The 27,652-nt window shown below is 63.9% G+C and overlaps 1 protein-coding gene across 1 annotated transcript; it reads left to right on the forward strand.

Moving 5' to 3' along the window:
• On the forward strand, window positions 1–27,541 carry SCAP (SREBF chaperone). The gene is made up of 23 exons (XM_081106083.1): window positions 1–150; window positions 12,331–12,535; window positions 14,989–15,118; window positions 16,527–16,684; window positions 17,230–17,450; window positions 17,566–17,671; window positions 18,319–18,491; window positions 18,674–18,800; window positions 20,219–20,331; window positions 20,898–20,992; window positions 21,971–22,069; window positions 22,219–22,437; window positions 22,997–23,373; window positions 23,598–23,786; window positions 23,851–24,052; window positions 24,129–24,244; window positions 24,322–24,850; window positions 25,044–25,129; window positions 26,230–26,312; window positions 26,403–26,560; window positions 26,724–26,804; window positions 26,898–27,104; window positions 27,180–27,541. Exons 2-23 carry the CDS (start codon window positions 12,414–12,416, stop codon window positions 27,423–27,425), a joined length of 3,837 nt encoding a protein of 1,278 aa, XP_080962209.1. The 5' UTR covers window positions 1–150; window positions 12,331–12,413; the 3' UTR covers window positions 27,426–27,541.
• The last annotated feature ends 111 nt before the right edge of the window (window positions 27,542–27,652 follow it).

Genomic DNA, 27,652 nt, shown 5'->3' on the forward strand with positions numbered 1-27,652 from the left:
GGGAAAGGTGGGAGGTGAGAGGTGAAGGGGCGGGAGCTGCGCGGCGCCCAGCGGCCGAGGGAGAGGGGCGGCCCCACGCACCGAACCGGGCCAGGAGCGCGCACGCCGCCGCCGCTCTCGCCGCCGCTGCCCTCGCCGCCGCCGCCACAGGTACCACCGCGCGGTCCCCACGGCGCCCGGTCGCGGGCCCGGCTCGGCCTCCCCGCGCGGCCGGGGGTTCCGGGATGGGCGGGCGCGGGCGTGGGCGCTGTCCAGCAGCCGTGCCGCCCGGGCGGGGAGACCGCGGCCGGGTCGGGGGCCGGGTCGCCGTGTCTCCTCCACCGGCCCCGCCCGCCCCGCGGGCCGCGCGCTCACACCCATGCTCCGGCCCCCGTGACCGCGGCCGGGTCGGGGGGTCGCGCCCTGGGGCCCACGATCCCCGGAAGCTGCGAGCTCGGGACCCTGCGCGCCGGCCGCTCCCGCCTCTTGCGGAAGCGCAGCCGCGAGGCCCCGCGAAGCTGCTCGGAGGTTTGCTCGGCGCCGCTTTTCTGTTCGGTCCAAACCCCAGCCGGGCTCGGGGCCGGAGGGGCTGCCGGGAGCCGGTCTGAGGGGCGGGCCGCCCGGGGCCTGGCGGGAGCCCCCCAGCTCCGGCCCCTGTACCCCCCTCGGCGGTGACCCTGAGCCCCGAGGCGGGTGATGCTCCGGTGCGGCGGGCAGGGGGGGGCAGCGGCGCACTGACCGGGCGCTGGCGGAGCTGGGTGCGCGGTCCCCGTCGCTGCTGCCGGGGGGCGGGGGGCGGGGGCCGAGGCCCGCGGCGCGGAGCTGCCGGCTCCTGTCCCCGCGTGTGATCGCGCGTGGGCGCCGCACACCTGCAGCCGGAGCCTCCCCACGGGCGGCGGGGCAGGACGCGTGCAGGGGGGTCTCCGTGCTCCTTGTCGGGCCTCGGAGCCCCTCCGTTCCGCTCCCTGCCCCGCCCCCGCAGTCGGGCCTCCGCTGCTGCTGGAGGCGGCGGACGGTCCCCTCGCTCCCGGCCAGAGAGTGGGCGTCAAGGTTGTCGGCTGCCCGAGGTCACAGGTGAGCAAACGGTTGGGAAACGCTGCACCTGTGGGCTCGGCACCCACGCGTTTCCTAGCGCCCAGCCTCGGGGGCTGCTCTCCTGGTGTCCAGCCGCCCGGGCCCAGGGCCCAGAGACCCCGCGGGACGGGGGCGTGCGCCGCTGCTGCCCCGGCATTGCTGGCCCCGCAGGTCCTTCCCGCACCGGGTGTGTGGCGTCACCCGCTGAACCGGTGGGAAGCTGCCCGCAGAGAAGGGGGTTCCCAGAGGCACCCGCTTGTGAGCCGAGATCCGGCCTTCAAGCCAGACCTGCGGGCCTCCCCCGAGCGAGTCCGCTCTGACCCGCTTCCTTCCTGGGTTTGGCTCCTTTTGCTCCTGAAATAATAATTCTGGGCAGAGTTTTTCTTAAAGAGAATGTTCTTTAAAAAATACGTTTTTATTGATTTCAGAGCGGAAGGGAGAGAGAGAAACATCAGTGATGAGAGAGAATCATGGTTCGGCTGCCTCCTGCACGCCCCGCCTGGGGATCGAGCCGGCAACCTGGGCCTGTCCGCAGGCCGCGCTCTATCCACTGAGCCGCACCGGCCAGGGCTGGGTAAACGCCTTAGTGAGCACCTGCGCTGGGTAGGTCCTGTGCTCGGTGCTCTAGCTCATCTCCACCGTAACCAGGTGGGATGGCGCTGTTCCCGCCCTCTTTACGGTGCGTGGCAGGGACATGACTTGTTGGGTCCTGGAGTGAGAGGCGTAGATCCAGGCTCGTCCGACAGCAGAGTCGATGCTTTATGCTCGTGGTACCCGCTGGCTTTGGGGTCTCCTTTTGGCCACGGGCAGGTGAGAGGCAGCAGCAGGTGCTGAGGCGAAGGGAGGGAGGCAGCGCCACAGACGAGTCGGAGGTGGTGGAACTGAGCCGGACGCGGACCGCAGTGTGGCCACTGCCCTGGACAGCTCCCGCTTGAGTGGTGGGCGCCCCTGAGGACGCTGGCGGTATCGCCAGGCCACGCACACGCTTTGCAGTGGAGTCCAAAGCGGGCGTGTCAGTGCGTGTGCGTGTGCGTGTGCGTGTGCGTGTGTGTTCGAGCACCAAGAGTGCACATGGGCCCCAGGAACAAAATTAAAAACAATCTTCATGTTTATAGCAGCCTGACTGGATTTTTACTGTATAGTAATGAACGTATGTAGTATCACAGTAGTATGTGTGTATAACTTACATACATATGTGCTGCCAAAGCGAACGCTGTAATTTGTATATAAATATACACATATTGGCGATGTCCTCAAATTGTTGTGGATTCATAATCCAAACCTTCAGAAACCACTGTTTATTTGCCCCTTAGCATTTTATAGATGCATAGACACATTATCAAAGGCCTTATGCTAACCACTTGTTTTGCATTGGAAGTCTAGGGAGATTCAGTGCAATTCCACATAATCAGAGAGAATAGTATTTCATATTAACTGCCAGTTATAAATTATTTTAAAATCGCAGTCATGCGTGCGAGTGAGGATCTGATCTCCCAGTAGTTACGTCGCACACACAGCCCCAGCTCTTCAGTTTGAAGCTACAGTGACTGGTAAAGCCCTTTGCAGGTTAGACTTTGGTTGAACTTCTGTTTTAAACATGTTAATTTCAGTTAGAAGCCAGCGAGACTGAAGCAATCAGTTCACAGAGATGTGGCAGTTGTAATAGTCATATTTGTCCTATTCTCCAACTCCAGGGTATTTTTTAATCATCTAAATATTTTGAAATTAAAATACAGTGCCTTCTTATCACTTTTACAAACTAGATTTGATCTTCAGTTCATTCCACTTTAGTGTTTGGTACGTTATCTCAAAATGAGCAGTTACAGAATTCTACCTGCTTTAAAAAATGACTAGAGGCACGCACTCAGGGGGTCCCTCAGCCTGGCCTGTGCCCTCTCGCAGTCCGAGAGCCCTTGGGGATGTCCGACTGATGGTGTAGGCCCGCTACCCGCGGTGAGCGGGCCTGCCATCAGTCGGACATCCTTAGCGTTGCCACGGAGGCCGGAGAGGCTCCCTCCACCACCACTGAGCTCGCCAGCCAGCCCTGAACCCGCTGACCACTAGGGGGCAGCTCCTGCGTTGAGCATTTGCTCCTTGGTGGTCAGTGCGTGTCATAGTGACTGGTTGTTCCGCTGTTTGGTTGATTTGCATATTAGCCTTTTATTATATAGGATAGTGGCCTGATGCACAAAATTCATGCAAGGGGCTCGTCCCCTCGCCGTGGTGGCGGCCGCCTCTGCCTCAGCCCTTGCAGCCCTGGCTTTGTCCAGAAGGATGTCCGGTCTAATTAGCATATTGCACTTTTATTATTATAGATGCTTATTGCCCTAAGGTTTGCTAAGTGGTTAGAGCATGCGCGCCCGTGCGCGCACACACACACACACACACACACACACACACACACACATACTCTGTGATCCTTGTGCAGCCACTAGTGGGTTTCTCAGGCTTCTTTTTTCTTTAATCAATAAAAATGTGTTTTTATTGATTTCGGGGGGGGGCAGAGAGAGGAACATCGATGATGAGAGAGAATCGTGGACTGGCTGCCTCCTGCACACCCCACACGGGGGATCGAGCCTGCAACCTGGGCCTGTGTTCTCACTGGGAATCGAACCCTGACCTCCTGGTTCCTGGGCCGACACTGGGCCCCCGGCCGGCACAGGCCTCTTTCTTGCTTATTCCTCGCTCGCTCTCTCTCTCGCTCTCTCGCTCTCTCTCTCTTTCTCACGGGATCATCCTGTTCTGTATCCTTTTCTGTGTCACTGTGTGACCATCTTTTCATGTAAAAAGCTATTCTACAACTTTTTTGGTTTCTTAAAACAAAGCCTCATTTGTTTCTGTTTTCCAGTAGCTTCCTCCTGTGAGCAGCCTGCCCCCCCCCCCCCCCCCCCCGCTGCACGGGGCTGCACCTCCCGGAGTGAGTGCTACCCAGAGGGCCTCCAGCCGCAGCCTCTCCTCCCCCAGCGCCCCACGATCTGCCATGCCCAGGGCGGCCCACCCAGCCCGTCTCCCCTCTACCAGCTCATGTTTGTACGCATCTCTGCGGGGTGATTAGGTTCCTTCTTTCGGGCCTGAGTCCCGGTCGGGTTCGACATCCGTTCACATTTGTCACCCAGTGACAGTGACTATTGCAAACATCAAGACCCGCCGTAGCAGACAACAGAGAGCCTGTTGCATCGTGTTCTCGCTGGGAGGATAATCTTCAATTCTCCCCTCCCAACAGCCATCCCACGTGCAACCGAGAAAGGACCCCCAGGCTGTGCGGGAGGTGCACCTGTTCCCGGCAGCCTGAGGGCCTCTCTTCCCAGTTAACACATTGTTTGCGGGTAGTATTTATCGCGCTAACAGGTGGCACGGACCATTTTTGCTAATTTTTTGTGCAAATGGCAACGTTCAGTAAAATTACAATAACTTTAGTTTACGTATTTATACGTTACCCGCATTCTACCGCTAGTCTACAAAAAATGTATTAATACGTGTCCCGCGCTCTACTACACTGGTAGAACGTATAAATACGTAAAACGTGTAAACACGTTTCCCGCATACAATGTGTTAACTTCTCACTGAACTCTGCACGACCCCGTCTGCTTGCACTGGGATCTACATAGAAAGTCCCTGAGAGCATCCGGGAGGCCAGTAGAAATGTCCTTCAGGGCCAGTGCCTGGAAGGGCTGCGTCCCTGCTGAGCCACGGCTCTGATTTTGTATTAAGTACAGGAGTGGGCAAAAGTAGGCTTACAGCCAAACCGGTTTGGCTCAGTGGACAGAGCGTCGGCCTGCGGACTCATAGGTCCCAGGTTTGATTCCGGTCAAGGGCATGTACCTTGGTTGCGGGCACATCCCCACTGGGGGGCGTGCAGGAGGCAGCTGATTGATGTTTCTAACTCTATCCCTCTCCCTTCTTCTCTGTAGAAAATCAATAAAATATATTTAAAAAAAAAAAAAAGTAGGCTTACAGTTGCTGGTCTGGGGACAGGTCAGCGGGTTCCGATGGCTACAAAGCTCATTAGCTCACAGGAATGCCACACGCCACTGAAAGCCGGCCTTTGGGACACGAACTCTGTATCCTTCACACAGTGACGCCCGCGTCCCTCCCCCAGCCCCTGGCAAGCACCGTTCTGCTCCTACGGTTCTGACTGAGGACATCCTGTGAGTGAGGCCCCGGCATCTGTCCTTTTGTGTTGGCTCATCTCACTCGTGACATCCTCATGGCTCCGCATGCTGGTTACGCCTCAGCTGCTGATGAGGACTGTTCGTACCCTTCGGCTGTTGGGAATAGTGCTGCTGTGAACATGGGGTAGCGTGTTTGCTCAGGTCCCTGTGTTCAGTTCTTTCGGGCGTGCACACCAGTGGACCCGCTGGGCCGGGTGGTAATTCCATGGTTAACTTTCTGAGGAACCGCCATCCTGTTTTCCAGCGCTCGCACCATTTCACATTCTCACCTGCAGCGTGCAGAGTCCCAGCTTCTTCACGTTCTTGCCAACACTTGTTATTTCCTGTGTGTGCGTGTGTGTGAGTGCGCGTGTGTGTGTGCGTGTGTGTGAGTGCGCGTGTGTGTGTGCGTGTGTGTGAGTGCGCGTGCGTGCGTGTGTGCTAGTAGCCATCCTAATGGTGTGAGTATCTCGGTGTAGTTCTGACTTTCTTCCTCCTCGTATGTGATCTGGAGTGTATTTCCATGTGTGTATCAGACATTGTATCTCTTCTTTGGAGAAATTGCTGTTCAAGTCCTGTGTCCATTTAAAAAGTTGGGTTGGTTTCCTGTTCGCTGTGGACTCGGGAGCTCTGTGCTCTGTGTGCACCCTCCAGGGACCTGGCTGTAAGGTTTTCTCGTGCTGTGGCTGCCTTTTGGCTCTGTTGACAGTATCTTCGGATGCACACAACTTGAAGCTTCCGTGAAGCCAGCTGTTTCTTTTCCTTCTGTGTTGCCTGGCCTTTGGCCGTGGCCAGGAAATCGTTGCCAAATCAGCTGTCGTGAATCTTTGCTCTTTGTTTCAGGTCTTGCATTTGGGTCTTGGAGTCTCGAGTGTTCGTTCTCACTAAATTTTGTAAGGGTACAAATTCTTCCTTTTTCCCTCAAATTTTTTATATGTGTACACACACACACATGTGTGTGTGTGTGTATTTAAACATATTTTTACTGATTTCAGAGAGGAAGGGAGAGGGAGAGAGATAGAAACATCAATGATGAGAGAGAAGCATGGATCGGCTGCCTCCTGCACACCCCCCACTGGGGATCGAGCCCGCAACCCAGGCATGTGTTCTGACCGGGAATCGAACCTGGGACCCTTCAGTCTGCAGGCTGATGCTCTGTCCACTGAACCAAACCGGCCAGGGCTATATTAATGTGTGTGTGTGTGTGTGTGTGTGTGTGTGTGTGTGTGTGTTTCAGAGAGGAAGGGGGAGAGAGAGAAACATCAATGATGAGAGAATCATTGATCAGCTGCCTCCTGCACTGGGGATCAAGCCTGCAACCCGGGCATGTGCCCTGGCTGGGAATTGAACTGGTGACCTCTTGGTGTATAGAATGACCCTCAATCCACTGAGCCACACAGGCCCGGCTCTTAGAAGCTATTGAACCCTAGCTGGTGTGGCTCAGTGGCTAGAGCGTTGGGAGGGGCCCCAGGTTCGATTCCGGTCAAGGGCACGTACCTCAGTTGCAGGCTCCTCCCTGGCTCGGGCCCTGGTCAGGCCCGTGCAGGTGGCAACCAATTGATGTGTTTCTCTCACATCGACGTTACTCTGTCTTTCTCCCTCTCTGAAAATCACTGGAAAAATATCCTTGGGTGAGGACTAGCAAAAAAAACTTTAAAAAGCTTTTGAGTGAGTAATAAAATAGAGACTCCTCACGCCTCCACTTTGTGCGGCCGGCTGGAACCCTGGCGCTCGCCGGCGGACACTCCCGTAGGAAGCCAGGCGAGAGGCCTCCGTCCTGTGTGGCCGGGAGGTGTCCGTGGGGTGGGCGCCGGGGCTGGTTCTGGCCGTGCTTCCGTCTCTCCTGCTGGCACGGGGCTCAGGCACCCCCCCAGGGCCCAAGGGCTTGTCCTGTGAAACCTGGGGTTGCCCTGGGCGCCTGGCGGTGGCCAGCTTTAAAGCAGATCCGCGGCACACACCGGTAGCCGTGTCAGTTCAGGCCCCTGGCCAGTCTCCCTGCCCAGGTCCGGAGGGAAGAAGAGCGTCGGCAGCTGGCGTGGGGGTCGCTCTCTAGTGCCCGGTGACGCCCGCGTGCGTGGGACGCGCGATGGCCTCCCGACAGGTAACGGACTTGGCTTCCCTTCCACCGGGCGTTGCCGTGCCAACGTACTCGGTCCATCCTCTCGAACGTGTGCGCTCAGGTTCGCATGCTCCGAGATCGGCTTTCATTCCTGAACCAAACCCCTTTCTCTTTTCATTTCACTTGGCAGTTCCTCCAGCTTCCGTGGCTCATGTTGATGCTTAGAGAAGCAGATTCCGTCCTGATCTCTGGTCCCCTTTTCAGAAAAAACCTCCTTTTCCCCAAATGACTCGTTTGTACCCACGGACTCGGTCGGCTCAGAGAACAGACCTGCCGTGACTTTCCACTCGGCACCGACCGAGCCCTGGGTGCTCCAGGGAGCAGAGGCCTCCAGCTGTGACTGCTCCCGGGAGGGACCCGGCCATGAGGGAGCCGAGAGGGCTGGGATGCACGCAGGGCGGGGTGAGTCCACGCAGGGCGGGGTGAGTCCACGCAGGAGTACACACAGGGCAGGATGGGCACACACACAGCAGGATGGGCACACGCAGGAGTACACACAGGGCAGGGTGGGCACACACAGGGCAGGGTGGGCACACATAGGGCGGGGTGGGCACACACAGGGCAGGGTGGGCACACGCAGGAGTACACACAGGGCAGGGTGGGCACACACAGGGCAGGGTGGGCACACGCAGGAGTACACACAGGGCAGGGTGGGCACACACAGGGCGGGGTGGGCACACACAGGGCAGGGTGGGCACACGCAGGGCGGGGTGGGCACACGCAGGGCGGGGTGGGCACACGCAGGGCGGGGTGGAGGGACACAGGCTCAGAGCTTGTGCTGCTTCCACAGGAAGCTTGTTTTTTGATTTTCCCTGTCGGTGCAGTCGCACACTCACGTGGCACAGAACTCAGCAGGGCCGCAGCGTGCATGCAGCAGGTCCCCTCCCTCCCGCCCCGGCCACAGATCCCCAGGTCCTCTCCCCAGGGCGGCCGCGTTCCCAGTTCTCGGGTGTCGGGTCAGGGCGTGCATGGCACAGACACACACAGAGCTCCTTTCTTTGCACGCAGGTGGCGCCCTGTGTCCCTTGCTGTTCGTCTCCGATTGTCATAGTTCAATATCAACACGTGAGAGCTTTCTCGCTGTCGCTCACAATACCCCATTGTCAGGAGGTGCCTCGTGTCCTTCAGCCAGAGCTCCTGGTGGCCGTGAAGGTGTGTCGCGTGTGCTGGTGCCGGGAACTCGGAGGAGCCTCCGTCGCATCAGCCCAGCACGGCCCCGCGCACCGGCTGCTCATGCACAGGGGCAGGAGCGCTAGTCGGGGAGTATATGCTTTGGCCGCTAAAATTTTTTTTTAATCCTCACCTGAGGATATTTTCCTGTTGATTTTAGGGAGAGAGGAAGAGAGAGGGACAGACATGGAAACATCCATGTGAGAGAGACACATCGAGGGGCTGCCTCCTGCAGGTGCCCGACCAGGGCCCGGGCCAGGGAGGAGCCTGCCACCCTGGTACGTGCCCTTGACTGGAATTGAACCTGGGACCCTCTGGTCCACAGGCTGACGCTCTATCCACTGAGCCACACCGGCCACGGCTGTTTGGCCATCCTGATGGCTCCTGCCAGATGCACCTCCACGGAGGGCTTGCCCTCGCCGCTCTCCGCGGGCAGTGCCACTGTCCACCCCCCACCAGCTCTGTGCTACTGCGTGTGAGCCCTGCCAGTTCGATAAGGGAAACCATTTCTCTCTACTTCCCCCCAGAACTTCTTGGTTCAAATTATAGGGAAGTTACAGAGCAGCAGGCACACGCCCAGCTCAGGTTGGTTGATGTGTCTCCGGCTGCCTGACGGCTGAAGGCCGTTTCCGTTTCCTTCTGTGAGGAGCTGACTGCCCTTGGCCCATTTTCCGTCAGGCTTCGGTTTTTAAATGGGTTCTGTCGACCTTGTTTCTAGAGAAGCTTTGTGCTCCCACTGGGCTCGAGGTTCGCTGGGGGCCGAGAAGGATATGAACACGTAGCTGAGTCTGTGTCTCATGCCAACACGCAGAGTCATGCGGCGCTTCGCGGTGGGTCTGCTCTGAGAGATGCGTCCTTAGGCGATGGCGTCGCTGCGTGTCAGCGTGACGGGCACGGACCTGGAGGGCACGGCCTGTCGCTCCTGGCTGCAGACCTGCGTGTGCCACGGCCGAGTCCTGTCGGCAGCCGTCTCCAGTGCACGTGTTTGTGCGTCTGAGCGTGTCTGAGCCCAGACAAGACAGTGCAAATGTGATTCAGGAATGAGTGGGTTCGCCTGGACGCGGCGCCCACCGTGACGGGCTTGCGGGACTGGACGTGGCTCTGGTGCGTGTGTGTGTGTGTGTGTGTGTGTGTGTGCGCGCGCGCGCGAGGGAGTGAATGTCAAGGCCTGGACGGGTCAGACTATAACGCCGCCCACAGCTCGGCCCCGCCTCCGCCGACAGTCGGGAGCGGCTCGGACGCTGTCCCGCCTCCCTGTGCTCCATGGGCGGGGGAGGCCCTGGGGGGCTGGGACACTGAGGCGGCTGCTGCGGTGTGGACGCCACAGTCCTGGCTGCCGGAGGGAGTGGCCCGAGGCCTCCTTCCCTCCCTCCCTCTCCCTTTCATTATTTCTCGAGTTTTACGTCTCTGGGTCTCTTCTGATCTCTGCTCTCTCCCTCTCCCTCTCCCTCCTTCCCTCCTCCTGATCTCCCACTGACAGCGCCTCCCTCCTCAGCCCTCCCCTTGTTCCCCAGGGCACGCACGCACACACACACACACACACACACACTCATACTCACACTCACACTTGGTCTCCTATACCAGGTATTTACTGTACCCTTTCTTTGTTTGGGTAGGTTTGCATCCACAGATACTTGCCGCTGTGTTGCAATTACCTACAGTGTTCAGTGCGATAACCTGCCGTGCGGGTTTGCAGGAGGAGCTGGGCTGTAGAGAGCAGCGGCCTGGTGTGCCCTGGGCGGCCGCTCGCTTGTGTAAGTGCATCCGATGTTGACGCAGTGACGCAATCCTGTTGCTAAGCGGTGCATGACTGGACGACGTCCTCACCTTGTCGGGCGTCGTCCCTCCCCTTGGAGCACAAGGGCTCCTCCCAGGTTCCCCTCCCGCAGGTCGCGCGCGAGGAGCCTCTGAGCGCTGGTTCCGCCTGGGAAGGTGGTTCTCTGGTTTCCGAAGGCCGCCTCGCGGGGAGAGTGCTCGTGTGATGTTTCCTGTGAACCGGTCGCCCACCCTCGTGGCCCACAGGGGCTGCGGGGCCTGTGCACGGAGGGTTTTCTTCTCTTGCTCTGAGAAGTGAGGGTGGACAGTCTTGAAACAGATGGGAAACTAGACACGACCCTGACATTAGACATTTCATGACGAAAACTAAACAGAATTCATTGAGTGGAGTCACCGCAGAAGGGAGAGGAGAGACGAGTTGTTTAACTTGGAGATGGAACAACAGGAACTGCCCGTCCGGCCAGCGGGGATTGCGATTAACGGGGCGCAGACCAGAACGAGGCGGAGAGGGGGCGCAGGCGTGCGTGAGGGGCTGTGGGAAGGAGGAGGGAGCCCGTGTGCAGGTCAGCCACTTCTGAAGACGAGGGAGATGGTTGGGGACCCTGAGGGCCGAGGCTGGAAAAGCTGCTGCGGGTGCCGCTCTCTGTCGTCGGGGAGAAAGGAGAGGGAGAGACGCTAGTGGTGAGAGAGTCACAGAGGGCTGCCTCCTGCCCGCCCCCCACTGGGGAGCGAGCCTGCAACCCGGGCCTGTGCCCCGACCGACCGACCGGCTATCAAACCGCCATCTCCCTAGGTCGTCGCTCACCCGTGGGCCTCAGGGACCCTCTTGTGGGCCTGTGCCCCGACCGACCGACCGACCGACCGACCATCAAACCGCCATCTCCCTAGGTCGTCGCTCACCCGTGGGCCTCAGGGACCCTCTTGTCTGTCTCCACAGGGCGTCTTTTCTGAGTGTTGGTTTCCCTGTTGGGGGCAGAAGGGGGCGGGGCACAGGAGCAGACGTCCAGTCCCTGCGTCCCGCGTCCGCCAGGTGGGAGCAGTGGCGCGGCCCCGCCTGAGACTGCCCTGCGGGGGAGCCTGTGCCCAGCTCCGCTCCCGCCCTGGCCCTGGCCTGGCCCTGGCCTGTTGCACAGACCCTGAGAAGGCGGCTGGAGGGGACGTGGAAGTGCGTGTGCGCTGAGGCTGTGCCCGCAGGAGGGAGGGCTGCCGCGGCCACTCGCCCTGCGTCTCCTGGTCCTGACACTGCGGAGGCGCCGGCTCTTTGGCCGAGTTTGCCTCCAGAGCCTCCGGAGCCAGGACATGTGTCTGAGCAGGTTCCTGCGCACCGACCGCAGCCGGGACCTGGGACGGAGCAGCGGGTTTCACGCTGAACTCGGGTGGGGAACGCCGTGAGGAAGGGGTTCTGGGTCCCCGGAGTTTCCTGCTCGATTGGTCGGTTTAAGGGTGTCCGCTCGGAGGCAGCAGATCTGGGCTTTGGCTCCCAGGCGAAGGAGGGTTTGCTGGGACACGGGGTGCGGCATGGGGTGCGGCCGGCTGGAAGAAGCGGGGAGCTCGTCCTCAGAAGGCACCGATGCCCGAGCCCCCACCCTCATCCGGGGAGGGACCCCTGGGGGCGGATGAGGCCCCCATCCAGGTCCTCTCCTTCCTGCACAGAAGTCAGACCCAGGGAGAGAGGCCCCGGCCTGCGGGCAGGGCGGCCTGAGTCCTCCAGGCCAGACCCCGAGAGGCGGGTCCCTGCGCCCGGCTGCTCCTCAGGAGGGCGTGGGGCTGTCGGCCGGAGGGTGCCTCAGGCGGCTGTGGGTGCTTTCCCGGGGGGCTGACCCCCTGGACATGCTTGACCCGTGAGTCCCTGCCGGTGGGGTCAGCCCTGCCCGAAGGTTTCCCCAAAGGTGCTCTCGTCTGACTGCGCACAGAGGGGGCGGGAGGCGATGGCCTCGCGGGGCCACGCCCGGGGGAGCGCCTGTTAGACGTCCTGGTGTGGACGCCCCGAGGCGCCCCCTCCCCCGTCACTGCACCTCCCAGCCACCCCCTTGCTCACTGCTTCCCCTCCCCCCAGGGCAGATGGTGGCCGCTAGCCCCGGGGAGCGCCTGCCGGCTGACCCCTGCGCACGTCCGGGATGGCAGCGAGGTGACCTGCACTGAGGATGACCCTGACTGACAGGCTGCGTGAGAAGATATCGCGGGCCTTCTACAACCATGGGCTGCTCTGCGCCTCCTACCCCATCCCCATCACCCTCTTCACGGGGCTCTGCATCCTCGCCTGCTGGTACGTGCCCAGGGCCCGGGGGTGGGCGGTGTGGGGGCAGGAGGGTCCCAGCCTGACCGCTCCGGGGCCGTGGCCAGGTGTCTCCTTACCCCGGGGCCCGAGGGGCGAGCCCTGGAGCCCGGAGTCAGCCCTCAGCCCATGCGTCCGCGAGCCGTCGCTGGTAACACCCTTCGAGGTGGTGTTGGACGAGGAATCGCCAGCTCACCGAGAGGCCTGGCTCGGGCTCCCTCTCACAGCGACGGTCCCTTCTGGTGCCGGGACAGCGAGCCTCCCGTCTGCGAGGCCAAGTCCTTCCGTGGTGGTGATGGTGGGGCTGATCCTCACCACGCGTGTTTTCCCGTTGACTTTTAGGGAGAGCGGGAGGGAGGGGAGACAGGGTGAGAGACACATCGATGGTTGCCTCCCTCACACACCGGACTGGGGCCTGGCGATCGAGCCTGCAACTGAGGTACGTGCCATTTGACTGGAATCGAACCCAGGACCCTTCCGCCCGCAGCCGACGCTCTATCCACTGAACCATACCGGCCGGGCGCACAGTCCATTTGATCAGCTCCTCGGGCGCCCCCTGGCAGACCTGCTCGCCCAGGACTGCGGGGAGAGCGTGGCTGCCTGGTGGCGTCGGCCCCCCCAGGCCGGGGATGGGGACATGGTGAGAGGAGAGGCCCTGAGACACGGCCACAGGACAGGAGCCGCCCTGGCGTCCCCGATGTGTCTGACACGCGTGGTGCTGGCGGCGCCCTCACTGCTCCAGCTGAGGAGGCAGGTTCTTCCCGGATGGACGGGGATGCGCGTCCTCCCTGGGAAGGTCCTGCTGACGCTCAGGCATCTGTGGCTGGTGTCCTCCGGCCTTGGCAGCCAGGGCAGTGTCCTGGCAGCTCCCACGGCACCAGAGTGGGGAGGCCCAGGCTGGTCCGGTCCACATGGCCCGTGAGCAGGGGAGCTGTGCCGGTCCAGCCTCGGCCCCTGGCCCGCCCTCCGGCAGCGCCAACTCCCGGCAGCTGAGCGCAGGGCACAGACGTGTAAACTGTTCATTGCGTGTTGGCGGCAAGGCCTGGGAGAGGCCCCAGGAGTCGCCTCTAACAAGTCCCTGGGGGCCTGGGGGCCACACAGCTGTGCCTTCAAGGACCTTGGACGTTCTGCCCGGCTCCATTAGAGCGTTTTCTCTGGATTCTGTTGTGGGAGAGGCTGTTGGCGGTGGCCTCGGGAACGGTGGCCTCGGGGACGGTGGCCTCGGGGACGGTGGCCTCGGGAGCTGTGGCCTCGGGATCTGTGGCCTTGTGGACGGTGGCCTCGGGGCCTGTGGCCTCGGGGCCTGTGGCCTCGGGGGAGCTGTGGCCTCGGGGACGGTGGCCTCGGGGACGGTGGCCTCAGGATCTGTGGCCTCGTGGACGGTGGCCTGGGGACGGTGGCCTCGGGGATGGTGGCCTCGGGAGCTGTGGCCTCGGGGACGGTGGCTCAGCTGCCTGTGGTTGGCGTGGGGTCCGGCCCCCTCTGAGCTCCGTTCCTCTGTGGCCTTCCCGCCTTTGCACGGGGTGAGAGGTAACGCGTGGTGGCCGAGGGCCTGACTGGACTTTAGCGCGTGTCTGTGGGCAGTTGAAGGTGCAGGAGGGGTGCTGTGACCCCTTCCCCGAAGGCCGCTCTGGCCGCTGAGGGAGGGGCTTCCTCTGTGCCGTCGCCGTCTGGGGTGGGGCGAGTGTGGCAGCTGCTGATTCAAAGGGGGGAGGCCTGATCCCGGCTTTGGGACGGGACTTCCTGTGGCAGGTGATGCACACGGAGCCTGGGCGGGGAGTGCGCTGGGAGCTGGGCCGAGCGCAGAGCGCATCCCACACCTGGCGGGGAGAGCGCGGCTCCGGGCAGGTCGGGGGACCGTGGGCTTTTCCTGACATTTCATCCCCAAGGGTGGACTCCTGGACTCACAGCGTCTGCCCCGTTCGACCTGGACAGGCCTTCAGTTTGTCTGTGTTTTGTGTGGAAAGCGAATGAGGACACAAAGAGCTTGAAGTAAAAGGACGGAAAACCGTCACCAAGAGCAGCTGGAGGCGTAGCCCCCTGACGGCCTAGGGAGGCTCGTGTCCCGTGAAATGAGTTAGAAATTCCCAACTGCACCGGCCGGCGGGGCTCGGGCTGAGCGTCGACCCAGGAACCAGGGGGTCACCTGCAGGGTTTGGGGCTCGATGCCTAGTGGGGGGCGTGCAGGCGGCAGCCGGTCCAGGATGCTCTCTCATCACTGATGTTCCTCTCTCTCTCTCCCTTTTCCTTCTTCTCTGAAACCAATAAAAATATATTTTAAAAAATAAATAAAAATAAGAATTCCTGCCTGGGTGGCTCCGTGTCTGCGTGTGCAGCCGTGTCTGCGTGTGCAGCCCTGCGGGCTCAGTGCAGCTGCGGGGGCTCCACGCCCGTCCTCAGCGCCGACTCGCTCTGTCCTAACTCCCTCTCCTCCTGCCCTCCAGCTACCCGCTGCTGAAGCTCCCCCTGCCGGGGACGGGGCCCGTGGAGTTCACCACCCCCGTGAAGGACTACTCGCCCCCGCCCGTGGTCCCAGGCCCCACGCCAGGAGAGCCGAGCGAGCGGCCCGAGTGGGTAGGTGCTGGTGCCAACTGGCCGGGGTGAGAGGACAGTGATGGGAAGACCAGCCTTGCTGCCCTTGGAGGCGGCGGGCCGTGCAGCCGGGGGACGGGGCGGGGCGGGGCAGGGGGAGGAGGAGAACTGGAGGAGCTGCAGCTCACAGGCTCTTGGCCGACACCTTGCTGGGGGTCCTGTGTCTGGTCCTCACAGTGTCCAGGGCTGGAGATACTCGTCTCGTTTCCTCAGTGAGTCAGGGCCCAGCCTGGCGCATGTGGAGACCGAGTCCCAGGCCCCAGCGGGGGCGGAGCCAGAGGGGGAGCCCAGGAGGGCCCCGAGCCTGCCCGGCCGGGACACAGGGACACGGGGACACGGGCCAGGCCTGTGCCCCGACAAGCTGAGTCCCGGCTCCTTGTGCCGTGGGTCAGGGTGAGTGTCTGTGCCCAGAGCTCTAGGTCGCTCTGGGTAAACGTGAGGAAGGATTGTGTTCTAGAAAAAACGAAAACAAAACTAGCCTGCGGGCTCGGGCGCTGGCCTGGCTCCCCCAGACCAGGTCAACGAAACCCGAGCCTCCCGCGAGCCCTGCCTGGGAGGTCGGCGCCTGGACGTGGGCTTTCCCAGGGGCCTGGGCCACCTGCCTCGCGCGTCAGCCGGGCCTGGGACGCCTGAGCCTTGGCTTCTTATCTGCGGCCTCGGCTCAGGGTCTCGGCAGTCAGGGCGGCCAAGGCTGCTGCCGGGCTGAGGGAGCCCCTCCCGGCGCTGGCTCAGGCCCCGCGCATCCTGGCCTTGCGTCCTGGGCAGCTCCCCATGCGCCCACTTCACAGGGTGGGGGCTCCAAGGAGCGGAGGAGACAGGTTATTTTTTCTTCCAGTTTTTAAAATTGGGCATCTTAACAATAAATGTACCGTCTTAACCATCTTTATGCGTCCAGTTTAGCGGCATTAAACACATTCTCGCTGCGGTGTGCCCAGCACCACCGCCCGCCTGGCTCCCTTCCTCTCGTAGAACAGAAACTGTCCCTAAACAGGCGCCGTCTCCCCCAGCCCTGCAGCCACCTTCTCCCTGTCTCTGCGAAACGGGCGCTCGCAGCCTCGTGTGGGGATCAGACATGCGTGTCCCCCGCGGACGCCCGCGTGTGAACAACAGGTTTCTATCAGTTCAGAGAGGCAGGGGGAGGGAGAGACAGAAACATCCGTGATGAGGGAGAAGCGTGGATCGGCCGCCTCCTGCACGCGCCCCTGGGGATGGAGTCCACAACCTGGCATGTGTCCTGAGTGGGAATCGAACCCTGACCTCCCGGTTCATAGGTCAACGCTCAGCCACTGAGCCACGCCGGCCGGGCCTGGACGCCTTCATTTCTGCTCAGCCCGAGGTGGACCTGGCGGCGCCTCTGGCGCACTGACCTCTGACGCCCGTCTCTCCGCAGTACGTGGGCGCCCCGGTGGCGTACGTCCAGCAGATCTTCGTCAAGTCCTCGGTGTCGCCCTGGCACAAGGACCTCCTGGCCGTGGACGTGTTCCGCTCCCCTCTGTCCCGGGCCTTCCAGCTGGTGGAGGAGATCCGGAACCACGTGCTGAGAGACAGGTACCCGGGCGTCCCAGCCCAGCCCCGCCGTGGGGAGGCGGGCGTGTCCTCAGTGCCACCACGGAGCCAGCAGCTCTGCAAGGCCCACCCGCGCTCCCGTGGCTGCGCCCGCGCCTGAGCTTGGGCCTGGGTGTCAGGCAGAGGGAGTGGCCCCTGGCCCACCCGCGAGGAGCTGCCTGAGGGCCGGGGGGACGCGTCTCAGAGCTCCACCTTGGGAGGCGCGACTGAAGCCGCAGGTGTTGGCAGCAGGGGCTCTGGTGGCCCTGGGTGCACGGAGCCCGCTCTTCCCCTCGCCCCTCTGCCCCCTGGGTGGGCCAGGCATCTTGGTGGGCGGGGCTGTGCATGCCCTGGCCGGCCTGTCAGATGATCAGCCTTTGGGCTCCACACGCTTGGAAGGTCCAACCCCCATGTGGCTGTCGACCTGGAGGAGCCTTTCCTGGCTGCCTGACCTCGGGCTCAGACACCGGCACCTGGGGCCTGGATGGCACGGTGCCGCCAGGCGTGGGCCTGCCCGTGTCATCACACGTGCCTCCCTTCCCTGCCAGCTCTGGGGCCAGGAGCCTGGAGGAGGTGTGCCTGCAGGTGACCGACCTGCTGCCAGGCCTCAGGAAGCTCCGGAACCTGCTCCCCGAGCACGGCTGCCTGCTGCTGTCCCCGGCCAACTTCTGGCAGAATGACCGCGAGCACTTCCACGCCGATCCCGACATCATCGCGACCATCCACCAGCACGAGCCCAAGACCCTGCAGACGTCAGCCACGCTCAAAGGTGCCTCGGGCGTCGCCACCCAGCCCTGCGATGGGTGCTCGGCAGTCAGGGGCCACCCTCATGCCAGGTGGAGGTGGGGAGGCCTTGGTCAGCGCCTGCTGGTTTCTCCCTGCAGATCTGCTGTTTGGGGTCCCCGGGAAGTACAGCGGGGTGAGCCTGTTCGCGAGGAAGAGGATGGCCGCCTACACCATCACCCTGGTCTTCCGGCGCTACCACGCCAAGTGAGCCACGGGCTCCTCGGGCTGTGGGTGCCACGAAGCTGGGGTCCCTGTTCCGGGCAGTGTCCAGGCGCCCCTGACGTGTGGGACCCGGCCGCCGGTGGAGTTTATCCCTCAGGCTGTGGGTCTGTCTGCTCACGGTGGGGGGTCCAGAGTAAGGGGCTGGCAAGCCCGGTGTCCTGGTGCCCCCAGCAGTCTCTCTGGAGCAGGGGTCCTCAAACTACGGCCCGCAGGCCACATGCGGCCTGCAGAAAACATTTGTTCTTTTACTTCAAAATAAGATCTGTGCCGTGTGCATAGGAGTTTGTTCATGGCTTTTTTTAAACTATAGTCCGGCCCTCCAACGGTCTGAGGGACAGCGAACGGTCCCCCGTTTAAAAAGTGTGAGGATCCTGCTCTGGAGCGTAGGGCCGGCCCCCCAGCTGCTCGCCCTGGGCCCCTGGGGCTTGGCGTCCTCCAGCAGCGCTGCAGCGGCCCCAGCAAGCGAGGAGGACATGGAGCACCTCCGGCTGCCTCCCCGGGGCCTGGGCCTGGGCGCTGGGTGGGCCAAGGGCTGGTACCGACTCGAGGAGGGAAGCTTTGCTGGGCCCCTCCCAGGGGTTGTCCTTGTCCCCTGGACCGTGAGGGACAGCCCCCCCCCCCCATGCCAGGTTCCTGAGCAGCCTGCGGGCCCGCCTGATGCTCCTGCACCCCAGCCCCAACTGCAGCCTGCGGGCCGAGAGCCTGGTGCACGTGCACTTCAAGGAGGAGATCGGTGTCGCCGAGCTCATCCCGCTCGTGACCACCTACATCATCCTGTTCGCCTACATCTACTTCTCCACGCGTAGGTCCTGCCCAGGGACTCTGCCCAGGGCTCCTCAGCAAAAGGCCCTGTGTCCCTGGGGTGGGGTGCACGTGCTGTCCTTTCCTTTGGTGAAACCTGTCACGGTCGGTTCACTCCTAGCAGCTCCTCCAGGGCTGTGGGAGGGTCAGGAACATGCCCCTGACGTGCCCTCTGCCCTCCAGGCAAGATCGACATGGTCAAGTCCAAGTGGGGGCTGGCTCTGGCCGCTGTGGTCACGGTGCTCAGCTCGCTGCTCATGTCTGTGGGGCTCTGCACACTCTTCGGCCTGACGCCCACCCTCAACGGCGGGTAGGTCCCCAGCAGGCTCCCCTGGCCACAGGGGGGTCCTTGGGCGAGACCATGCCCCTCTTGTCGGCCCGGGACTGGGCATGTTGTTGCTTTGACATTTAAGAGGAATATTTTTTCCTCGTTAAGTTACCTGGCTTGTAGTCATATGTAAATATATGGCCTGTGTGTGTATGTACGTGCATGTATATGTTGATGCACATGGGATATCTTTTATATATATAACAGCCAAGGTGACCTTCCGACCAGTAGCTATGACGCGCACTGACCACCAGGGGGCAGACGCTCAACACACAGTCATGGAAACATGGAAAAGACTGATGAATCTCAGAGGGGAGGGGGGAGGGGGAGGGCAGGAAGAGATTAACCAAAGATCTTATATGCATCGTAGAGGCCCGGTGCATGGATTCGTGCACTAGTGGGGTCCCTCAGCCTGGCCTGTGGGGATCGGGCTGAAACCGGCTCTCCAACATCTCCTGAGGCATCCCAGATTGTGAGAGGGCACAGGCCTGGCCGAGGGACCCCAGCGGGCCCCTAGTGTATTTATTCATGTGCGTGTATGTTGGTGCATGGATATGTATGACTATGTCTGCGTTGTGTGTGTGCGTACGTGTGGGTGTGTTTGTACACTTACTTGCATACTTGCGCATACTGCTCCTGGATGGCGTGAGCACAGGTGGTCTGAGAGAGAAGCATGCTCTCTCCCTTTTTCCTGTTAGAACATGTAAAGCCTGATAAGACGGGTCTTTCACAGTGAGGTTCTGAAGAGGTTCAGGCACCTCTAAGCTGCCACCTGGCCCTTTCCCTGCCCCTGGGCCGGGCCCCTCCCTGGGTTTGCCCTCAGGCTGCGGCTCCTTGGCCTTGACCCAGCCGCCTTGACCCGGCCGCCCTGACCTGGACGCAGAAACAGGCCGTCTGTGTTTCCTGTTGCTTCCCCTGCTCACAGATCAGCTTCGTTCTTGAACCTGCTGGTGCTAACCTCCCCGCTTCCCGCTGTAGTGTCGGCTGTGCCCGCCGGGCCCCTCCAGGCCCCACAGCAGCAGCCCTGGGCCCTGGAGGCTCCCCTCGCGGCCAGCCCTCCCGGCAGCCTCCCCTCCTGCCGGCCTCAGTGGTGTGGCTGGGGTCTCCCAGCCCAGCTTCTCGGGGGCTGGAGGCGGGTCTCCCCCTTCCTCAGTCCTGGGCCTGGCCAGAGTGCGCTGAGGGGTGGGGCCGTGGCCGGGCCGGCCAGCAGGGCCTGGTGCGGGAAGGACAGGGAGCGCCCTCCACGGTGCTGGGGGTGGGAATGCGCGCCACCTGCCCTGTGCTTGTGGGGGTTGCTCAGCACCCCCACCACAGGCTGCACACCCCACCGCTGCCCAGGCCTGTGGAGCTGGCTGCGTGTTGGGGCTCAGCACTCTCCCCCCCGCTCCGCCCTCCCCCAGCGAGATCTTCCCCTACCTGGTGGTGGTGATCGGGCTGGAGAACGTGCTGGTGCTGACCAAGTCGGTGGTCTCCACGCCCGTGGACCTGGAGGTGAAGCTGCGCATCGCCCAAGGTACGGGGCGGGGGGGGGGGGCGGGGAGGGGCGGGGAGGGCGGGCGGTGCTGGCTCTTCCTCCGGGGCCACGGGTCCTGCCGTCGGAGACGGTCCTGGTTCATGTGTCTGTGAGGAACCGGCCGGACCCTCCTGCCTCCTCCAGGCTCGGGCTCCTCAACGGCAGGAGCTGGGGTCTGGGTTCTGGGGAAACAGGAGCCCAGGCCGGGAGGCCTCAACGCTTGTGACCCCTCTTCCCAGCCCCACATCTGGGGGCCAGGGCTGGGGGCTGTTCACCCCGCAAACCTGAGGGTCTGGGGGAGCCGGGCCCTGTGCCAGATGTGGTGCCGCGGAGGTTCGGGAAGCGGCCCACCCAGAGCCGCTCTGCCCGTGGCAGGCGGGCACTCACCCCGTGCAGGGATGGCAGCACCTGGGCCGCGCTCCGGCAGCCTGAGGGTGGGCCCTGGGGGGGTGGCTGCCTCTGGAGGCTGGGCCCCTCCCCCGTCTCTACCCTCGAGGACCATGGGTTGCGTGTGGACTCGTAGCGGACGGGCCGAGCGCCAGCCCACGGCCCTGCTGTCCCCACAGGCCTGAGCTGTGAGGGCTGGTCCATCATGAAGAACATGGCCACGGAGCTGGGCATCATCCTCATCGGCTACTTCACCCTCGTGCCCGCCATCCAGGTGAGGCCCAGCTGCGCTCCGCCCGCTGTGAGCCAGGCACCGGGCGCCCCAGTGCAGGCAGCTCCCGGGATGGGGAGCCCGGCTGGACTGTGGGTCACCTCCCAGCATGCCTCTGCCTGTGACCTTGTCCTCTCTGTCATTCAGCTGTGGGCAGGAGGGCTCGGGGGGCACCCGGCCGGCGGCCGGCTCTGCCGATCCAGGCAGACCTGGTTCCCGAATGGGTCCCCTCCTTCCTGACCCACACCAGCAGCCCCTGGTCACCTCCCCCCACGTCATTGGCGGGCCACCCCCCGTTGCCCAGAGTGGCCCTGCTCTTGGCAAAGTGCCCTCGCTCAGCGGTGGGGCGGTGGGCAGGGGTGGGGTGGTGGGCAGGCGTGGGTAGCCCTGCAGAGTCGGAGCCGCCTGCTGCTGACCATTCGGGGGAGAGGCAGGAAGGGGGACGCAGCACGTCCGGGTCCTACCCGGGGCGGGCCGGCTGCACCTGCCGGGCACAGGGCAGTCCTGGGCATTGGAGCTGGCGTGGCCACTGCGAGGCTCTGCCGGATCCTCTGGGGGACGTGCTGAGGCCTCACACGCGGGCAGGGAGGACTTAAACCAGGACATCCCCCCGCCCCCCGCTCCCCCCCGTCCCCCGCTCCCCCCAGCCCAGTGCTGCTGTGACAGGGACCTTTCTGAGCCCTGAGAGGGGCCATCCCCGCGTGTGGGCAGGGCCCCAGCTCAGGGCACAGGGCTGGGTGCGGGCTGGAGGGGCTCTGAGCGCCCAGCTTGGATCAGCCTCCGTGAGGTTCATGGAGAAAGCCCTGGGTCTCTGCTGCCCCCTGGTGGGCAGGGAGGCGCCCGCACTGCCCCTGCTTGGCTGGGCCCAGACCCGGAAGGTCTGCGGCTCCGCTGCCGCCTGTGGCTGTGCAGATGGTGAGGTGCCTGCCGGCTGGGCAGGGACCACTGGGCCCTGAGGTCACGGGCCCGTTCTGGTTCCAGGAGTTCTGCCTCTTTGCCGTCGTGGGCCTGGTGTCCGACTTCTTCCTTCAGATGCTGTTTTTCACCACCGTCCTGTCCATCGACATTCGCAGGATGGAGGTAGGAGCGGGTCCCGCCCTCTTGGGCCCTGGCTGAGCTCACAGGGTCTCTGGGTGAGGTGTGACCTCAGGGGGCTGCTGCCCGGCAGCTCACGCCCACGGGGCCGCTCACGCCCATGGGGCAGCTCCCACTGACCACTGTGCCCACAGCTGGCAGACCTGAACAAGCGGCTGCCCCCTGAGGCTTGCCTGCCTCCTGCCAAGCCAGGGGGGCGTCCCACGCGCTTGGAGCGGCAGCTGGCTGTGCGGCCGGCCACCCCCCACACCGTCACGCTGCAGCCGTCCTCCTTCCGGAACCTGCGGCTCCCCAAGAGGCTGCGCGTCGTCTACTTCCTGGCTCGCACCCGCCTGGCACAGCGGCTCATCATGGTACCTGCCCTCGGCCCTGCCCTGCGTTTTGCCTTAGAGTTGGGGGTGGGGTGCCTCTTCTTCTGCCCAAACCCACTTCCCAGGTGAACAGCTGGTCTCTGGGGACAGCAGCCCTGGGGCGTCAGGGGCAGGGGTTGTGACCCCGGTTGGGAGCCAGCCCTGCTCCCAGTTAGGGTTCATCGCTGCTGGTCGTGTGTAGGCATCTGGAACGCTGGGCGGGCGGAGCAGAGGGGCTTCCTGCCAGCAGGGCCTCCCCAGGGAGTGAGGTGAGGACAGGGCCTGTGGGTGGGAATGGTCGCAGCTGAGATGGGGCCTGGCCTGCTGCTCTGTGTCCAGGCCAGGCCACCCAGCCCTGAGCACGGAGCGGGAACTGGGTCCCCGGGGCAGTGGGCCCAGATGGTAGTGGGGACTTGGGAGGCAGAGAGAAGGAGCTTGGCCGTGTCCTCTCCCCGATGCCTGAGATCCCTGTGCTGCTGCCTCTGGCAGGAGGGCCAGGCATGTGGGGTGGGGCTGCTCCTTGCGCCCAGAGCCCCGGCTGAGCACCCCGTGCCCCCTGCAGGCGGGCACCGTGGTCTGGATCGGCATCCTGGTGTACACAGACCCGGCCGGATTGCGCATCTACCTCACGGCCCAGGTGACGGAGCAGAGCCCGCTGGGCGAGGGCGCCCTCACTCCCGTGCCTGTGCCTGGAGGCATGCTGCCTGCCAGCCACCCGGACCCCGCCTTCTCCATCTTCCCACCGGATGCCCCCAAGTTCCCTGAGAACCACACGTTGCCAGGGGAGATGCCCGAGTCCGGGGGTCTGGCCGAGGTTGTCCCTGACAGCCCCGCCCCCGAGGTCACCTGGGGGCCCGAGGACGAGGAGCTGTGGAGGAAGCTGTCCTTCCGCCACTGGCCGACGCTCTTCAGCTACTACAACATCACGCTGGCCAAGCGGTGGGTCGGGCTGCGTGCACCTCCCTGGGGGTGTCAGCCCACCGTCCCCAGAGCGTCCCTTCCCCCTCGGGGGGAACCCCCTGGTTTGAATGCTGTTTCCTGGCCGGCACTGCAGTGCGGCTGCGCGGGCGCTGGTGTCTGTAACTGTAACGAGCAAGGCTGAGGGGCCAGGGCTGGGCTGGGGAGGGGCCTCCTGGCTGAAGCTGCCCCCGGCCCTGTCCCAGGTACATCAGCCTGCTGCCCATCATCCCCGTCACGCTCCGCCTGAACCCCAAGGAGGCCCTGGAGGGGCGGCACCCTCAGGACGGCCGGAGCGCCTGGCCCCCGCTGCAGCCCAGGCCTGGCGGGCTCTGGGAGGCCGGCCCCCAGGGGCCAGGTGTGGCGCAGACCCACGGAGACGTCACCCTGTACAAGTAAGGCCCGAGCGGGACGGCTGCCCGGGACTGGCCTGGGCGCATTTGACCCACCTCTCCGCAGGGTGGCGGCGCTCGGCCTGGCCGCCGGCATCGTCCTGGTCCTGCTGCTGCTCTGCCTGTACCGTGTGCTCTGCCCGCGCAACTACGGGCAGCAGGGCGGCGGGCCGGGCCGGCGGCGCCGCGGAGACCTGCCCTGTGACGACTACGGCTACGCGCCCCCCGAGACGGAGATCGTGCCCCTGGTGCTGCGTGGGCACCTCATGGTGAGTGCGGGTGCCTCGGCCGGCTGCCCCTGCCTCCGTGCCCGTGCCCGTGCCCATGGCCGTGCTGTGCCCACAGGACATCGAGTGCCTGGCCAGTGACGGCATGCTGCTGGTGAGCTGCTGCCTCGCGGGCCACGTGTGCGTGTGGGACGCACAGACCGGGGACTGCCTCACGCGCATCCCTCGCCCCAGGTAGGTGTCTGTCACAGTCAGGCTCCCACCCCTGCTGCCTCGCCGTCCTGTCCTCACCCACCCTCCCGGCCCCGCAGGCAGCGCAGGGACAGTGGCGGTGGCGGCAGCAGTGTGTTCGAGGCTCAGGAGAGCTGGGAGCGGCTGTCGGACGGCGGTAAGAGCAGCGCAGAGGAGCCTGGGGACAGCCCTCCACTGCGGCACTGTCCCCGGGGCCTCGCGCCACCTTCCGTCTTCGGGGACCAGCCTGACCTCACCTGCCTGATCGACACCAACTTCTCTGTGCGGCCGTGGCTCTCAGAGCCCACTCAGCCTGAGCCCCGGCACCGGGCAGGCTGCGGCCGCTCTCGGGACAACCCGGGCTACGATTTCAGCCGCCTGGTGCAGCGAGCGTACCAGCAGGAGGGGCTTGCCCCTGTCCATGCACAGACCCTGTGCCCTCCCTCCCCTGGGCCCATGCTGCCCCAGGCCCCTGAGGACGAGGGGGGCTCTCCCCCCGAGAAGGGCACCCCAGCCCTCGCTTGGGCTCCCAGTGCCGAGGGCTCCATCTGGAGCCTGGAGCTGCAGGGCAACCTCATCGTGGTGGGCAGGAGCAGCGGCCGGCTGGAGGTGGGCAGGGGACTGGAGGGGGGGCAGGGGGCTGCAGGCGGGCAGGGGGTGGAGGCGGGCAGGGGGGTAGAGGCGGGCAGGGGGGGTGGAGGCGGGCAGGGGGGTGCAGGGGGCTGGAGGCGGGCAGGGGGGTGGAGGCGGGCCGGGGCTGTGGCCTCTCCAGCCACAGCTGCTCATGGCCCGGGGCCTGCAGGTGTGGGACGCCGTGGAGGGCACACTGCGCTGCAGCAGCGAGCAGGTCTCCTCGGGAATCACGGCCCTCGTCTTCCTGGACAAAAGGTGAGCGCAGGCATCGGCCTCGGCCCATGTCCCAGCCTTGCTGGCCAGGCCGCACTGAGGACGCCCTCACTCTCCTCACTGCGTGTCCCCGCAGTCCCCCTGGGGCAGCAGGAAGCCCCCGAGCCCCTGCCGCCACCCAAACTGTAGCCACGGGAGGTGAGGACCGTTTTCCTTCTTTCCCTCCTGAGGCCCAAGCTCTCTGGCCTCGATGCCGACTTCCTGAGTTTCTTGGCTGCATTTTCAGTTCCAGAAAAATGCGCTTTCAGAAGAGCCTGTTTAAACCTTTCTTTCCCGTTGCTGCTGGCCCGTTCCTCTCCCTCCCAGCAGTCGTGGCGTAGCCGTCCCCTCTGCACACTCTCTAGGGGCGGCTCTCTGCCCTGGCAGTGCCTCCTGCTGCTGCCCCTGCCTGCCCCAGGCCGGCTCTGCCTTCCAGGGCCTGACCATGTGGCACCGTCCACGCTAGAGCTGGAGCAGGAGAGGAGCCACTTGCCTTCAGCTCCGATTTCTGCTGCCCGCCGCCATTCCTGCCACCCCCGACTTCTGGCACAGGCCCTGGCCCACGTCCTGCCCTCCAGCCCTGGAGGTCTTCCCTGCTGGTTCCCTCTGCTTTAGGGAGAGCCCGCATGTCCCCACCAGCCTCCAGAGCTCCTGGGCCTCCCATCCACAGGCAGCGGCTGGAAACATGCGGTGCCGTTGGCTGTGGGCGTCAACTTGGACCCCTGCTCACTTCCAGGCTTTGGGGCCACTGGGCATAGGTCCACATGTGCCTGGGATTCTGAGGAAAGTCCCGGTTTCGTTGTGGGAAAATAAATGGAGGGGGTGGCTCCCGGCCGCGCAGGCCCTCGGCGTGCTGGTCTCTGATTTGCACGCTCCCACGATACGCCCAGGTATCACACGGATTAACTCCTTTCCTCGGGACCGCCCGTGAGGTGGTGCTGCTGTTCCCATTTCACAGATGAAGCACTGAGGCGGGTCATGGAGTTGCCATCTGGGCCTCTCCCGCATCTCTTCCCAGCCCCCGTCCTTCCCTCCTGGCTCCCAGCGGAGCTGAGCCTGTCCAGTCTGGGCTCAGGGAGCCACCTGGCGTGCTTTCCTTTCAGGATTGTGGCTGCCCGGCTCAACGGTTCCCTGGACTTCTTCTCCTTGGAGACCCACGCTGCCTTCAGCCCCCTGCAGTTCCGAGGTCAGTGGCCTGGCCTGGGCAGGTGTGTCTGACGTGTGGGTGAGGGGCCCCCTGCAAGGGGCTGACCCTCCACTGGCCTGTTCTCTCCAGGGCAGGGCAGCTCTCCCGTGGCCCCTGTGTACAGCAGCAGTGACAGGGTGGCCTGCCGCCTGACCCACACCGTGCCCTGTGCACACCAGAAACCCATCACAGCTCTGAAGGCAGCTGCCGGGCGCCTCGTGACCGGGAGCCAAGACCACACTCTGAGGGTGAGTGCGGGCCCGTCTCGGGCACTGGCGTGACGGAGCGCAGGGCGTGGTGGTTTGGGGTCAGGGAGAGGCTGCAGGTGCCCTCCATGTGCTGTGGGAGGGACTTCCTGCCTGAGGTGTCATTTGGAAAAACCGAGACTGGCACCTGATGCCCATCCCCCAGGTGTTCCGTCTGGAGGACTCGTGCTGCCTCTTCACACTGCAGGGCCACTCAGGGGCCATCACAGCTGTGTACGTAGACCAGGTGAGGACGCGGGCGGTGCCGGAGAACAGCGTGGGCCACCGCCGGGGCCTGGGGCCCCCCAGTGGACACACAGCTCCCGGCTCGCTCCCCTAGACCATGGTGCTGGCCAGCGGAGGACAGGATGGGGCCATCTGCCTGTGGGACGTGCTGACCGGCAGTCGGGTCAGCCACATGTTCGCCCACCGTGGGGACGTCACCTCCCTCACCTGCACCACCTCCTGCGTCATCAGCAGCGGCCTGGACGACCTCATCTGCATCTGGGACCGCAGCACAGGCATCAAGCTCTACTCCATCCAACAGGTAGGCGGGGCCCGCGGGCTCTCGCGGCTCAGGGAGGGACTCCAGACACTGAGCCTGTCCTGTCCTTGCCTCTAGGACCTGGGCTGTGGGGCCAGCCTGGGGGTCATCTCAGACAACCTCCTGGTGACCGGTGGCCAGGGCTGTGTCTCCTTCTGGGACCTAAACTACGGGGACCTGCTGCAGACCGTCTACCTGGGCAAGCACAGCGAGGCCCAGCCCGCGCGGCAGATCCTGGTGCTGGAGAACGCCGCCGTCGTCTGCAACTTCGGCAGCGAGCTCAGCCTGGTGTACGTGCCCTCGGTGCTGGAGAAGCTGGACTGAGGGCGGGCGGGGGCCGATAGGGCTCCGTGGAGCCAATGCCCTGGACCGAGTCGGGGTGTAACAAGTCTGGCTGTCCTGCCTCAGGACGGGAACATTAAACTTTGTACAAAACCACACCCGCTGGGGCCTTGTGAGCAGTTGCGCTTCCTCCACGAGTCCCTCTTCCCGTGCCTCCCTCCAGCACAGGGTTGGCGCCTTAGCTCAGCGGCTCCAGGCAGGAGCCCTAC

The sequence above is a fragment of the Myotis nattereri genome, assembly GCF_964212035.1.
Source record: "Myotis nattereri genome assembly, chromosome: 14".
NCBI lineage: Eukaryota > Metazoa > Chordata > Mammalia > Chiroptera > Vespertilionidae > Myotis > Myotis nattereri.

Bases quoted from the DNA above. Each gene is read 5' to 3' on its own strand.
- SCAP (XM_081106083.1), top strand. From the start codon at position 12,414: ATGACCCTGACTGACAGGCTGCGTGAGAAGATATCGCGGGCCTTCTAC. The intron at 18,492-18,673 runs GTAGGTCCTGCC...TCTGCCCTCCAG, and splicing joins CTACATCTACTTCTCCACGC to GCAAGATCGACATGGTCAAG. The intron at 23,787-23,850 runs GTAAGGCCCGAG...ACCTCTCCGCAG, and splicing joins GGAGACGTCACCCTGTACAA to GGTGGCGGCGCTCGGCCTGG.